Source organism: Peromyscus californicus, unplaced genomic scaffold (genome assembly GCF_007827085.1).
Source record: "Peromyscus californicus insignis strain IS unplaced genomic scaffold, ASM782708v3 Scaffold_6__1_contigs__length_162567912, whole genome shotgun sequence".
In the NCBI taxonomy this organism is placed as follows: Eukaryota; Metazoa; Chordata; class Mammalia; order Rodentia; family Cricetidae; genus Peromyscus; species Peromyscus californicus.
Window position 1 is genome coordinate 22,944,044 of NW_026294584.1, and position 12,990 is coordinate 22,957,033.

Here is a 12,990-nt window from a genome sequence, read left to right on the forward strand (position 1 = left end):
GAAAATTTTTATAAGAATTTTGAAATAGCTCGGAAATTCTTGCCAAAATTTGATGGTCTATAAACATTTTCCACTAGGGGAAACCAGAGTTCCACAAGGTGCTGGATGCCAGGTATTGCTTTTTATATGTTTTAAAACATAGACGCTTTGATTCTAATGTTTGTGTCATATGCTAAACATATGTGACCTTAACTAAATATCACATAAACCATCATAAATTAATCATCAGCCTTAATAGTTTCCTCATTTCAAAACACATTTGTTTTGCAAGTTCATGCCTTAAGGCCAAGGTTTTAAGGTGACTACACAGAGTTTAAATGAAAAACATACCAGGATATAAATGTGGACACATACACACACACACACACACACACACACACACACACACACACACACACTCACACAAACACACCCCTCTAGATACTTACAGTTTCTCTGGCATTTTAACTCAAAGTAACAGAAAGATTTATAACATATTTGGGTAGTAGGCTTTTGTTGTCTGTCATTGACAATTTTGCTGATTTGATCTCTACTTTATGGGAAGGATAAAATTAACTGTAAGTCAGCTTTTTCAAAATGTTTCCCTTATTTTCTTCACTTATGTCTGTGTATATATTTGTGCATATGTGTGCTTTCATAGTCTTCTTCAGAAGGGAAGGCCAGATGGATACTTAGGGTCTCTATTCAAAAGGAGAGATGGTTCGAAAGTTACTTAAAAGCTAGTGTTTGCTTCCAGAATTTTCTTTATTTTCAAACTATGGTTGAAAACTTTCTTTGATTCTAAGACTAGCTCATGCTCCTAATATCTCCTTTGGAGCTGGAGTTCTTGTGGCTTACACACTCTGCACAGGAAGAAACAGAAGACAACGTAGAGAGGGCAAAGACAAGGCAGAGGGAGGCAGATGAACAGAGACAGGTAGGTAGATCCTAGCTATGGACCTCCCCCACTCTCTCCTGCTGGAAGCAAGTTGGAGGCCAAGATGAGTTTCACTCACAGTATGCCTTCTGGAAACACACGTGTTACTTCTAAAATCAAAAAGGTAAGATAAAATTTTGCAAGTAAGAATACTTTTCTTGGTATTTTTGCCAAAAATAATGAAAAATGTGAAAGTGCAGGGAATTTTTGCAAGAATGTGATATACAAAATCATTCAGAAAATACCTTAGTCTGCATATTAAATAATCTGACAGAGAAGAATACTCACAAGGATTAAATTTTAGGTGTTCTTTATCTGTGTTGTTATTAATACTAAATATGAAGCAGTAACATAATAGCTTAATATAATAATACTTATATAAATATTCATAACCAGCTACTCTTTGAAAATATAAATGGCCATATGCTTCCATTGCAACACAAACACAGCCAAGTATATATTTAACATATTTTATTTCATATCTTATTTTAAACAGAAATAAGCTTCTGCTTCCTGTAGGGAAATATTTAGTATAATAACAAAAGGGTTTACCAATGTTTCACTTGGAGCAGGAAGTAATGATACTTAACACTGAATCTTTTTAGTTTATTGAATTTTAATGTTTTGATAGATGCTATATGTTAAAGAAAAAGTGACCTACTATCTGAATACAGTATGGTTTGTTGGCAACGTTAAGGCTCCTTCAAGGATCTGAGTCAAACCCACCTGAACTTGTCAGAGAATCTCAAGTTCTACATATGACATTTATGTGTCACTTTCAGCTGGGATTCTCACAATTATCCCAAGAATTACAACTGGGGCAGAGGTGGAAATCCCTCATACAGACGATTGCTATTGCCATTAGTCTTTAATCTTTTGTTCTCCTTGGGTGAGGCAGGAGAAAAAGGGACCCACTGCACCATAGGAGAGTGGTACATAAGCATTCTCACTGCTAACTACTGTAGCAGAAACAACAACAAAAAGGTAACAGTTAGCATTAAACACATGTATCATCTTTCTGCAATGATCTAGAAGCATGAGAGATCTAAGTAAATAGTTGAGTAGTTAAAAACGAACTTCTCTCCATAAAAACCCTGATTATTCACTCGCTTCCCATTCATTCAGTAGATTTTAGAGCTGGGTGATAACACTTCTGGAGTCAAGAGCTTAGCAGAGACTACAAGAACCTGTCCCCAAGAAACATTACATCTCATGGAACCCACAGAGCACCATCGATAATATATAAGCATAATGATCCCAGAGAGTGATCCAGTCTGCACATGAAACACATGCCAAAGGGCAGCGGTGATGTTTTCTAAGGGAAATCTGGAGGAAAACTTTAGCTGAGGTCTTAACATCTGGCCCTCCTTCCAGATCCATGACCCTGAAAGCATGAAAGAGTTGCAGGGATAGCAGCCCGGGGTGACTGGATGTCAGGGCAAGGGAAAACAGGCAGAGACCATGTCAGGGCATAAGGCCTCAAAGGCTGGGGAAAGGTTGCCGAGTTTCCTTCCAAGGCTAGAGAAGTCACCAGAGTACTTCTAAGCAGGAAAGGAATTTTGTCTGATTTATGGTTTTAAAAGGTCACCTAACCTGATAAGTTGTAAGAGGGCGGATTTGGAAGGGGGAAGCTCAGTGAAGAGGCCATCTGGGTACCCAGGCATGGTGGCGGTTTGCCTGAAGGAAGCTGCAGAAGAAAATGATCCAGACTGCAGGTGCATTCTGAGCATGAAACTGTCAGAACGAGGCAAAGGACAGAACTTAGAGGAAAGCAATGGTCAGGAAAGGACCAAGGATGACTAAGTTCTTGGGCTGCAAGGCACTGCCTTTTACAACAACACGGATAAGAATTAAGGGGACTGGTTTGAATATTGGGTTAAAGATGTCTATAAGAAATTAAAGGAAAGTTTATGTAAGAAATTAGACACATGAGGAAAAGCTGAAGGAAGAAAGGATAGAGACTTGGACATCATCATCATGAAGATAGGGCATAAAGCTTTAGGACAGGATGAGAGAAGCTAAGGAAAGAGCAGGATGAAAAGGAGGGAAGAGGGTTCTGAACAGAACCCAGACCTTGGTACAGAAGACGAAGAAGCAAAGAAATGTGAGGGTTGTTGCTACCAAAGGGTCTGTTCAAGAACCATGAAGTCATTCAACATATTCATGGGCATGTTTCCCAAGGAATCCTGGGTAAGGGTGACTAACTCATCAATTACTTCATACATCACTATTCTTCTAGTGTGTCAGATAAAAATGAATCACATTTACCAAGGTTCCCTGTACATACTTTCTTAGAAACTAGTATTGTTACCTACTTTAAAAATCTTACCTTTGCTCCAGTATCTCCCACACCACGTAAGCCCATTGGTCCAGGGGGTCCTGGCATTCCTCGCGGCCCCTAAGGTGACAAAGTATGAGAGAGAATAAGCATCCTTGTAGTATGTAATGCTCAGAAAAGTGGAGGGAAGGAGGAAGGGAGGGAGGGAAGGAATGTTTCATCATTGCTACAGCTGACTGTATAGTTTATAGGGAACTATAAGAGTTCAAAGGTTCCCAACACAATGGAATTACAAATGTTTAAAGAAACAAAAATGCTAATTAAGCCAAATATGATCATTACATTATGTAAATGTATCAAATTATCATACTATAGCCCAAATATGTGTATTTAGTATGCATAAATTTAAAATGATTTATATGAAAAGAAGACACAGCTACACTTACAGCCACACCAGGATAGCCATCACCTTTGAGTCCTGGAGCACCCACTGGTCCTCGAGGACCCTGGACACCCTGCAAAAATCCCAATACCAAGTCATGGTACTACAGCAAGAAACTTCTCGCAGATCTTAGGCTAAACACTGAATAAGAAAACAAAGATGGAGTTGATAAGGCAAAGGAAACTTTAGGAGAATACCTGCAACATTTAGCAGTCCCTTATCTTTTCAAAAATCCCATTCATTCGAGATCACTGGATGTGTGGTGTGAAAGGAAGGGATGTATGAACCATTACAAAGTCTTCTATAGGAAACATGGGTCATGGGGATCGGAAAACAGCTGTTGCTAGTATTTTAATTTAAAAAATGTACAAACGCTTAGTGTACCACAAATCAGGGAGAAATACAAACATGAGAAAATTTAGGGGGAGTAAAAAAAGAAGAGGTAATCAATTTGACTCAAATACAAAGAGCCTACCAAACTAGGTTATGTCCACTGTGTTCTTCTGTGTGCTGAAATTACAAGTATTGAATCACCCAAATGGAGATTCAAACAGGTTAAGTTACAGAGTGATGGGCCCCTGACTTTTGCTGCTAACCCCTGGCACTGTGACTTTAACTAGCAGCCATTACTTCCTATACCGAGGCCAGACATGGATGGTTATTGTCCTTTTGACAGCAGTAAGCTATTAAATGTGTACAAATAAAAATCCAAGAAATTTCTGAGCTGAGTAAACTGGGAGCAGAAGAGGGAAAAGAACTTGAAGAATCTTTTAGAAGATGTGTTAATTTCACAGTCTTACGAAACGTATTTAAAATGGTGTTTTTGCAACACACCACACCGTTTTGTTACTGTGATGGCTAACAGCCTTTGTCTGTACACATCACTTGCTTTAATAAAGAGCTGTTTGTGCTTTAGATTGTTTATTATTATTTTATATTGGGAGGGAACTCTTGTAACAGCCCAATTTCTGTTTTCCAAGAATAGAAACGCAAATAATACTTTCAAATGTTCCCTTTACACGCAAGCAAATTCTGAGATCAAATGGTGATTATCCCAACCCAAAATGTTGCCCTCAATCCAGCTCTCCATTGATACTAATTCCTGCCAATGAATGACTGAGGAAGGATAAAAGCTACAGGCCGTTTAAGCCCCAAGAAAGTTCCATTTAGTTTGAGAGCCATGAGTGCAGTAGTTATCTTTCCTTGTCAATCCCAAGAGTCTGGTTTTATGTGGTTAGCCTCAAAAAGGATCACCTTTAGAGACTATTTGGCCACTTACAAAAACAGAGTACACTATTTGTCACCAGCACAAACTCAAGGTGATCTCTTAACGTTGGAGTGTAATAGAGAGCAAGAGGAAGGTGAGGGGAATTTTGGTACATCCCTAACTGGAAACTGGTCACTAACAGAATCAGCTTGCTAAGCCATTCCGGCTCCAGTTGACATAACTCTGGCCATTCCTGTATGAGACTTTTTCCCAAATAAGACTCCATCTCTGACCATGCTATAATACAAGGAGAAAGCCAACAAAACAAACAAATAAATGAAACAGTAACTGCTCCCTGGTTATGCTTAAAAGAAAAAGAATCCAATTTTACCTTGGGTTTTTATTTCTGTGCTCTAAGCCAATGCTATATTACCAACAGCTGAAAGCAATTAGCCACTGGTACTCAGCACAGAGGAGGGAGTCCAGAATACACATTATATACATTTTCTCCCTACAGGTCTTTGTCTACTCTCCTGTGGAAGTTGCAGTAACTTTGTTGCTTCTAACCTAACTGTAAGTGTGATAGGTTCTCCTCATTGCCACTTTGACAAGATTTGGAATTACCTGGGAGACAGGCTTATACATTTGTCTTTGAGGGAGTTTCCAAAGAGTTTGCCTAAGGAGGAATGATCCATTCTGCATGTGGATTGGCATCATCTCATTGACTGGGGTCTGGACTTAATAAAAAGGGGGACAGGAAAAGGCTACATGACCACTAGCATTCTCCTTTCTCTGCTTCCTGACTGGACAAGATATGAGCAAATTCCTGCCACCGTGATTTCCCCACCATGGTGGACTCTGCCTCCTTCCCCATGAACCAAACTGAACCCTCCCTACCTTAAATTGCTTCTTCTCAGATATTTGGTCACAGCAAGGCAATGAATCCAGGAAGTGTCTTGGGTCAAGACTAGGGACAGATTTTTATTTAGGCCTTTTTACAACACTTTTATAAATAGAATTTTGCCATTTTTGCCTTTCTCCATTTGATTCAAGAAAATGTTGTTCAGAGCAATTCATTTTAACCTATCTCTCATTCAACAGAAATCAGCACAAAAATTGAAGTGTGGTATTTTGAAATGGGTATTAGGGCAGGCCAAGAGTTCTCCTGAAGTAGCATGTAAAATTGAACTAATGTGCCAACCTTCCATCAGACATTCAAAAGAGTGAATGACCCTGAAAATGTGAAAATGACTGTATTGGGAATGAATGGCATTAAGAATACCACTAGAGCCCAAAAGGGGAGAAAATGGCTGAAGAGGCAAACATATCTAAGTACCATCATCTGTGATGCCCAATAATCTTCAGCAGATAGCAAGTGAGGCTTATTATAGCAGCACATGATCATGCAAAGGCAAGAGTGAGGATAGATAAACAGCATAAAGCACGAAGTACGAACAACCAGTTATCAAAACAACACGAAAACTTTCCCACTCACATAACTAAACAAGATAACATCCATAGTTTCTTTTTTTTTTTTCAGAGCTGAGGACCGAACCCAGAGCTAGGCAAGCGCTCTACCACTGAGCTAAATCCCCAACCCCCATCTATAGTTTCACATGGGAAATTTGACATTTTTCCTTGAGTCAGCTACATAGCCAGGGTCCCAGGAGCAGGATGAACAACCTGGCTAAGGTTGTCTGGGGTTTTTTAAAAAAACTTATTCCTGAAAGCTTTATATGACAGAAACCCTCAGTCTTGGGCAAACCAGAGCAGTTGTGACTCTGGTGACACGAAAAGAGCATTTTCTAACAATGACTAAGTCAACTAACACTCAACCATGAGAGCTAGTGTTCCCTAAATATATGAAAAGTAAAACTGTTGCTTATTCCTTTTCTTTTTCCCCCAAAGGACATGGCCTCTTTACATTTATTTCATCAATAGACTTTACAAGTAAATGATCAGCTTGTTAAATGGGATAGTTTGGATCTTGAACATCCCCCAAAGGTCTATGTGTTCAAAGGTTGGTCCCCAGCCTGTGGCCCTACTAGAAAATGGTAGAGCCCTTAGGGGTTCAGGTCTAGTTGGAGGAAATTAGGTCATGGGGAGCATTACCTTGAAGAGGATATTGGGACCACAGTCCTTTCCTATTTCTTTTATCTCACTGACTGCCATGAGCTGAGCAGGAATCTTCTATCACAGATTCCCACCTTGATGTACTGAGATGCTACAGACCTCAAACAAAATGAACAGGTGTCCACGAACTGAAAACACTGAAAACCATGGGCCAAAATAAACTTACAAATTGATGATACATATATTTCATCATGGTGGCAGAAAGCTAGCTAGCATATTAGTGATAAGTCCTCTTCTTGCTGCTCCTCCTCCCCTTTCTTCAATTCTTCCTCCTCCTCCTCCTCTTTTTCCTCATACCCCCTTGCTGCTCTGCTTCTTTTCTTTTGCAGTGCAGGGATCAAACAAAGGGCCTTGTGCATGCTAAGCAAGTACTCAGCCACCTAGTTACATACCCTCCATAAGTCTACCTTCTCACACACAGAAAGGGAACGTGAAAAACCAACCAACAAACAAACAAACAAAAAACGCATACCTTTGGTCCTCGAACAGAAAGTCCAGGTTCTCCTTTCAGACCAGGCATCCCAGGTCCTCCTCGATCTCCCTGTCCATTTCAAATAACATTGGCAAGGCTCTAGGTTATATGAGGAACTACAGACGTGCATGGTGAAAATAGATTGCCCATGTGTAAAAAGCTTAATCTATCCATCTCATCCTTTGGAAAAATTTGAAAAACTCAAATGAAGAGTTAATAAACTCAGGAAAGATTTCTATAGGGGTCTGGGACAATTCACTAAAATAATATGTGATAATTAGACTCAAATATTTAGATGTAAGACTGCCTAGGAATTCTTTTAAAACTGAGTGCATCTTTTCTTCCAGATTTTTCAATTGTAGATTGTTGTTGTTGTAAATGCAACAACATTCTTATTTGTGTTGAGGCTTGGTGTAGACGAATTACTAAGTGGTCTTATTAAATAAAAAACACAGAGCCAAATATAGGGGTGAATGCCTTAGAGCTCAGGGAAATAGGAATAGCCACCAGCTAATCTTATCTCACCACACCACAGCTTCCAAAGTGAACTACTTTCCATTTACCTGTGCCCTTATTGCCTTGCTGTTCTGCCCTCTCATTGGCTCTTAGCCCAGCTACATCACTTCCTTGTCACTGCCTGTCTGTACAGACCTCCAGGTCTCTATGGTTGGTACTGGGATTAAAGGCATGTGTCACCACCCTTGGCTCTGTTCCCTAGTATGGCCTTGAAGACTCAGAGACCCTGCCTGCCAAGTGACCAGATTAAAGGCGTGTGCTACCACTGCCTGACTTTTGTGTTTACTTAAAATGGCTTGCTATTTCCTCTGATCTCCAGGCAAACTTTATTTATTAACATACAAATAAAGTATCACCACATTTAAGCACAAATAAAATATCACCACAGCTTAGGGGTGGAGAGAGGGAGCACAAAAAAACATGGCAAGCTTAGCATCAGGGGTGAGAAGTCTGGCTTTTAGTCTGTTTATCTGTGAGTGTTACTTGGGGATCAAACTAAACTTCTAGTTCACTAAAACCATCATCATTGACATAAAAACATGTATGTATTTTCCCTCCAACTTTAAAGAGTCACAAGAATGCATACCTTTGGTCCAGCTGGTCCAGGAATTGATACTCCAGGCATTCCAAAAGGGCCCATAATGCCTGGCTCTCCCTGAGAAAACAAGAATAGCTGTTATATTTCAAGCAGAGAAACCATATGCAGTAATTATAGTAAGAAAAGAAAACAAATGTCTGTATATTTCAGAATATTCAAACCCCTGTCTCTATAAGTGTGAATATGAAAATGATTGGAACATCCTTTGCAAACCACTGCTGAAGTTATTACCCTGTAAGTTCTCAGTGCCTTTAAATAAATGTGTTCAATTAAGTCCTGAATAGTAGGAATTTTTTATCTCTTGTGTAGCTTTTTACTGGCCAATAAAGATGAAGCAATCCATGGTGTCTGTGTTTTATATTGTATGCCAAGAAGCTCAGAGCAAAATCTTGTATTCAATTATAGAAATAGTCTTCAACATAAGTTCTACAGTACTCGGCTAATTTATAATCCTTTTTCCTTTGTTGCTTTTATTGTCATGGTCCATGTTGTATTAGTATTCCATTATACAAATCCTTTTTCTGAAACAGATTTTATATATTTTATTTCAAAATTGAAAAGGAAAATTAAAACATCTTTCTCTCCCTTGCTCTTTCCTGACTTCCTGCCTCTGCTCTATCTCTTCTTCTGCCTCCATTTTATCTAATATTAAGTCCTAAAGATTTGAGGAACAATAGGTAAGCCCTGTGTCTCATCTGAATCTAGACTAGTGTTTCTCAAAGGCTATTACACAGATAGAGTTTGGCAAATATGCAGTGCTCAGTTCCAAGCCCATAAATCCAGACTCCATAGATCTGAAGGATGGGGCCCAGGAGTGTGAATTTTTATAAACAGCTCCGAGGATTCTGACACAGTGTTATTAACATGGTTTGAAAGACCCTGTTCCCAAATACTTGTCATTGCACATCACAAGGTTCAAAATGATTGATTCCCTGGGACAGAAAAAAATATCGTAACTTTATATACTGTGGTGGTTTGAAAGAAAATGGACCCAAAGGAAGTGACACTGTTAGGAGGTGTGGCTTTGTTGAAGTAGGTGTGGCTCTGTTAGAGGAAGTGTGTCATTGTGGAGATGAACTTTGAGGTCTCTTTCGCTCAAGCTTTGCTCAGTGTGACACTCAGTCCACTTACTGTTGCCTTCTGATCAAAACGTAGCCAGCACTATGTCTGCCTGCACACCACCATGCTTCCCACCATGATGATAATGGACTGAACCTCTGAACTATAAGCTGCCACCTCAATTTAATATTTTCCTTTATAAGAGTTGCCATGGTCCAGTATGTAAAATGAAAAAAAAACTTTAAATAAACAAGTAAACCTTAAAAAAAAAAAAGTTGCCCTGGGCATGGTGTTACTTCATAGGAATAGAAATCCCAACTAAGACATATATTTTCATTTTCATACATAAATTTATAATATTTTTACATCTTTATATAATGTTCCAAACATATATTGCAAAATAGTTTTTACATTAAAATTGTAACAAAAAAATGAACAAATTTATTTGGAATGTGATCAAAATTTTCCTGGCAGGTGTTTGTAATCAGAGACATTTGGAAACTACTGTTCTAGATAGAGGACAGGGAAATGGCCACCTGTGGATCAAAGCCAGCAGGCCCCAGGTTTTGAACAGTCTTGGGCTAAGACTAGTTTTTATATTTTCAAGTAGTTGTAATATAAGTGCCTACACAACAGTCTCAATTTTGCTTCTTGGCAGACAAAGCTGAACTATGTTTTACCTGGCCCTTTAAAAGAAAAAAGAAAAAAAAAAAAAAAAAAAAGAGGGAGGCCTGACTCAGAGACTGAACTATTTCTATGGTAAGCCTCAATTGGCTTCTAGAATCTTAGTTCAATGACTAATTCCTCCTTTGCCCAAAGTAGGTGTTCTTAAAACTCAAAAGCATGAACTGTGCACTGGACTATCCCAATTCTTCCAGGAGGAACACCATGAAAGCATTCGCTGATGAGGGGCCATGTTCATCTTCCCAGCTGAGGCCTCGGCTATGGGGATTCTCCACAGTATAGCCTACTAACTGAGCACACGGCCTGCTGGGACCTGCTTATGCCACAACATGTGTGTGCTCATCCTTAAATCCAAACCTGTGGGTGATGGCATGTGACACATGAGTCATGATCTGGCAACAGATTAAACCCACATCCAATCCTCTGACAAAGGAACAAAACATTAGTCAGTTAAAATTTTTCACAAAGACAAGTAACTGGCTCGGCAGGCAAAGGCATTGACTGCCATGCTTCACAATCTGAAATCAGTCTCTGTAATCCACATGATGAAGGGGAAAACCAACTCCAACAAGCTGTCCTCTGACTTGCATACACAAACACACACACACACACACACACACACACACACACACACACCATGGCACATGCACACACACAAATACATAAATAAATAAAATTTCACTAAAACCAGAGTTAGGACAAAAATTATGTTTCTAGATTTATTACTTCTAAAATATGGCAATTTTTCTTCATCTTTAAAAAAAATCCTCTATTAAAACACCAGGTTTGCTTTGAATAAGATTAGCTAAAACATAAAAAGTAATGCCTGTGTGCAGGATATACGATATGCGACCCCAAAGGGGTTGTGACCCACAGGTCCTAAGGGCCATGACCAGTGACCGCTCTGCAGGCAACCCTCTTTTGTAGTGCTCACATCTTGTCAACACCAGTTTTCAAAACTTGCTTTCTTGAGACTAGAGAGATGGAGCTGCAGTTAAGAGCACTTGTAGCTCTTGTAGAAGGCCTGGGTTCTATTTCCAGCATTCACGTGATGGTTGACAACCATCCCTAACTCCAATTCCAAGGGATCAGGTTCACTTGTCTGACCTCCAAGGGCACAAATCATGTACATAGAACATATTCATACATGCAGGCAAAATGTAAACACCTAAAATAAAATTAATAAATCTAATTTTAAAACTTTAAAATAAACTTGCTTCCTTATCAAGGGGTCATTAAATACTCTTACCTCTTTTATGATAGTTTGAATGTAATTGACCCCCATAAGCTCATAGGGAGTGGCACTATTAGAAATGTAACTTTGTTAAAGTAGGTATGGCCTTGTTGGAGGAAGTGTGCCATTGTTGGGGTGGGCTTTGAGGTCTCATATATGCTCAAGCTATGCCCAGTGTCTCAGACCACTTCCTGTTGCCACAGGTAAAGATACAGGACTCTCAGCTCCTGCTCCAGCACCATGTCTGCCTGCATACCACCATGTTGCACCATGATGATAATGGTAACCTCTGGAACTGTAAGCTACCCCAATTAAATATTTTTCCTTTATAAGAGTTGCTGTGGTCACGGCATCTCCTCACAGCAACAGAAACCCTTACTAAGACAACCTATGTCTCCCTGAAGACATAAACTCTCAGGATTGTTGTTGCAGTGTTCTGACATCAACTACAGCCAGCTTTCACTAAGTCAGGATACTTCTTACCTCTTGCCTCATACTCCACTTCCCCCTTAGCACCCTGCTCTGGACAATTCAGGCCACAGACTCTTATTTTCCACTTCACAGAATGGATTTTTTTCTCTTTCTGAATAACTCCTGTGTCAAGCGTTTACTGAGTGCCAAAGACTGTGCTGAGCGTCATCTCTTAAACTTTCTATTGTCATGATTGCTCTGTGAAATAGAACACATTCTCCAACTATATGAGTGATTGGCTCAGACGGCTCAAAGCAGAGCAGGATGGACTGGCCTTTGGAAGCCACTCTTCAGCCCCACGGAGGCTACCTGTCAATCAATGATGGACTCATTGTAGCTTAGTAAAAGAAGATGCTAGGAGCGGGATGTGCTGTGTCCCTGCCTTTATGAAATTACTAGAGATGACTGGCAGTCAGATTGTCCCCAAGCACAAATGATTATATACTTTGAGAGATCTCTTTATTCCATTCTATTATGGTCTGGAAAGAGAAAGTTTTCCAAAGACATTTTCCTTTGGGGGTTTTTGTTGTGTATTTGTTGGGAAGGAAACAAGTAATCAAATTTGAAGTGGAAATTTAATATTCTATTAAAACCAGACACAGTTGCAGTCTCCTCAAAGCACACATGAGATCATAAGAAACATACCTTTGGCCCCTCGGGTCCTGGAAAGCCTCTCTGTCCTTGATTTCCTCGGCTCCCTTTCTTTCCTTCATCACCCTGACAGAATAATTGCAAAGATGTAGAGGTTGTGTTAGCACATGCTCTTCCAGCCAACAGTGCCCACATCAGAGCCAGGCTCTCAGCGAACACCAGATCTCAGGGGATTCCACCTGAACACAACCTGACCACCCAAAGCTCTGCAGAATCCTGCCCAGTCTTTGTCATTGACTCAAAATGATTTGATATTTTTAAGTTCTGAATGGCAGAGAACTTTTGTTTGAATTTACAAGTCTTCTGTACCACAAGTCTGTGCACAGATG

At 39.7% G+C, this 12,990-nt stretch overlaps 1 protein-coding gene across 1 annotated transcript in view; it reads right to left on the reverse strand.

Annotated features, from left to right (window-relative positions):
• Positions 1 to 12,990, reverse strand: part of Col28a1 (collagen type XXVIII alpha 1 chain) — a 178,117-nt gene that overhangs the window by 89,039 nt on the left and 76,088 nt on the right. The window contains exons 21-25 of the mRNA XM_052721312.1: positions 12,656 to 12,727; positions 8,551 to 8,619; positions 7,449 to 7,517; positions 3,641 to 3,709; positions 3,246 to 3,314 (exon numbers count right to left, since the gene is read on the reverse strand). Of these exons, the coding sequence (XP_052577272.1) occupies positions 3,246 to 3,314; positions 3,641 to 3,709; positions 7,449 to 7,517; positions 8,551 to 8,619; positions 12,656 to 12,727 (348 nt within the window). The remainder of the gene's footprint in view (positions 1 to 3,245; positions 3,315 to 3,640; positions 3,710 to 7,448; positions 7,518 to 8,550; positions 8,620 to 12,655; positions 12,728 to 12,990) is intronic.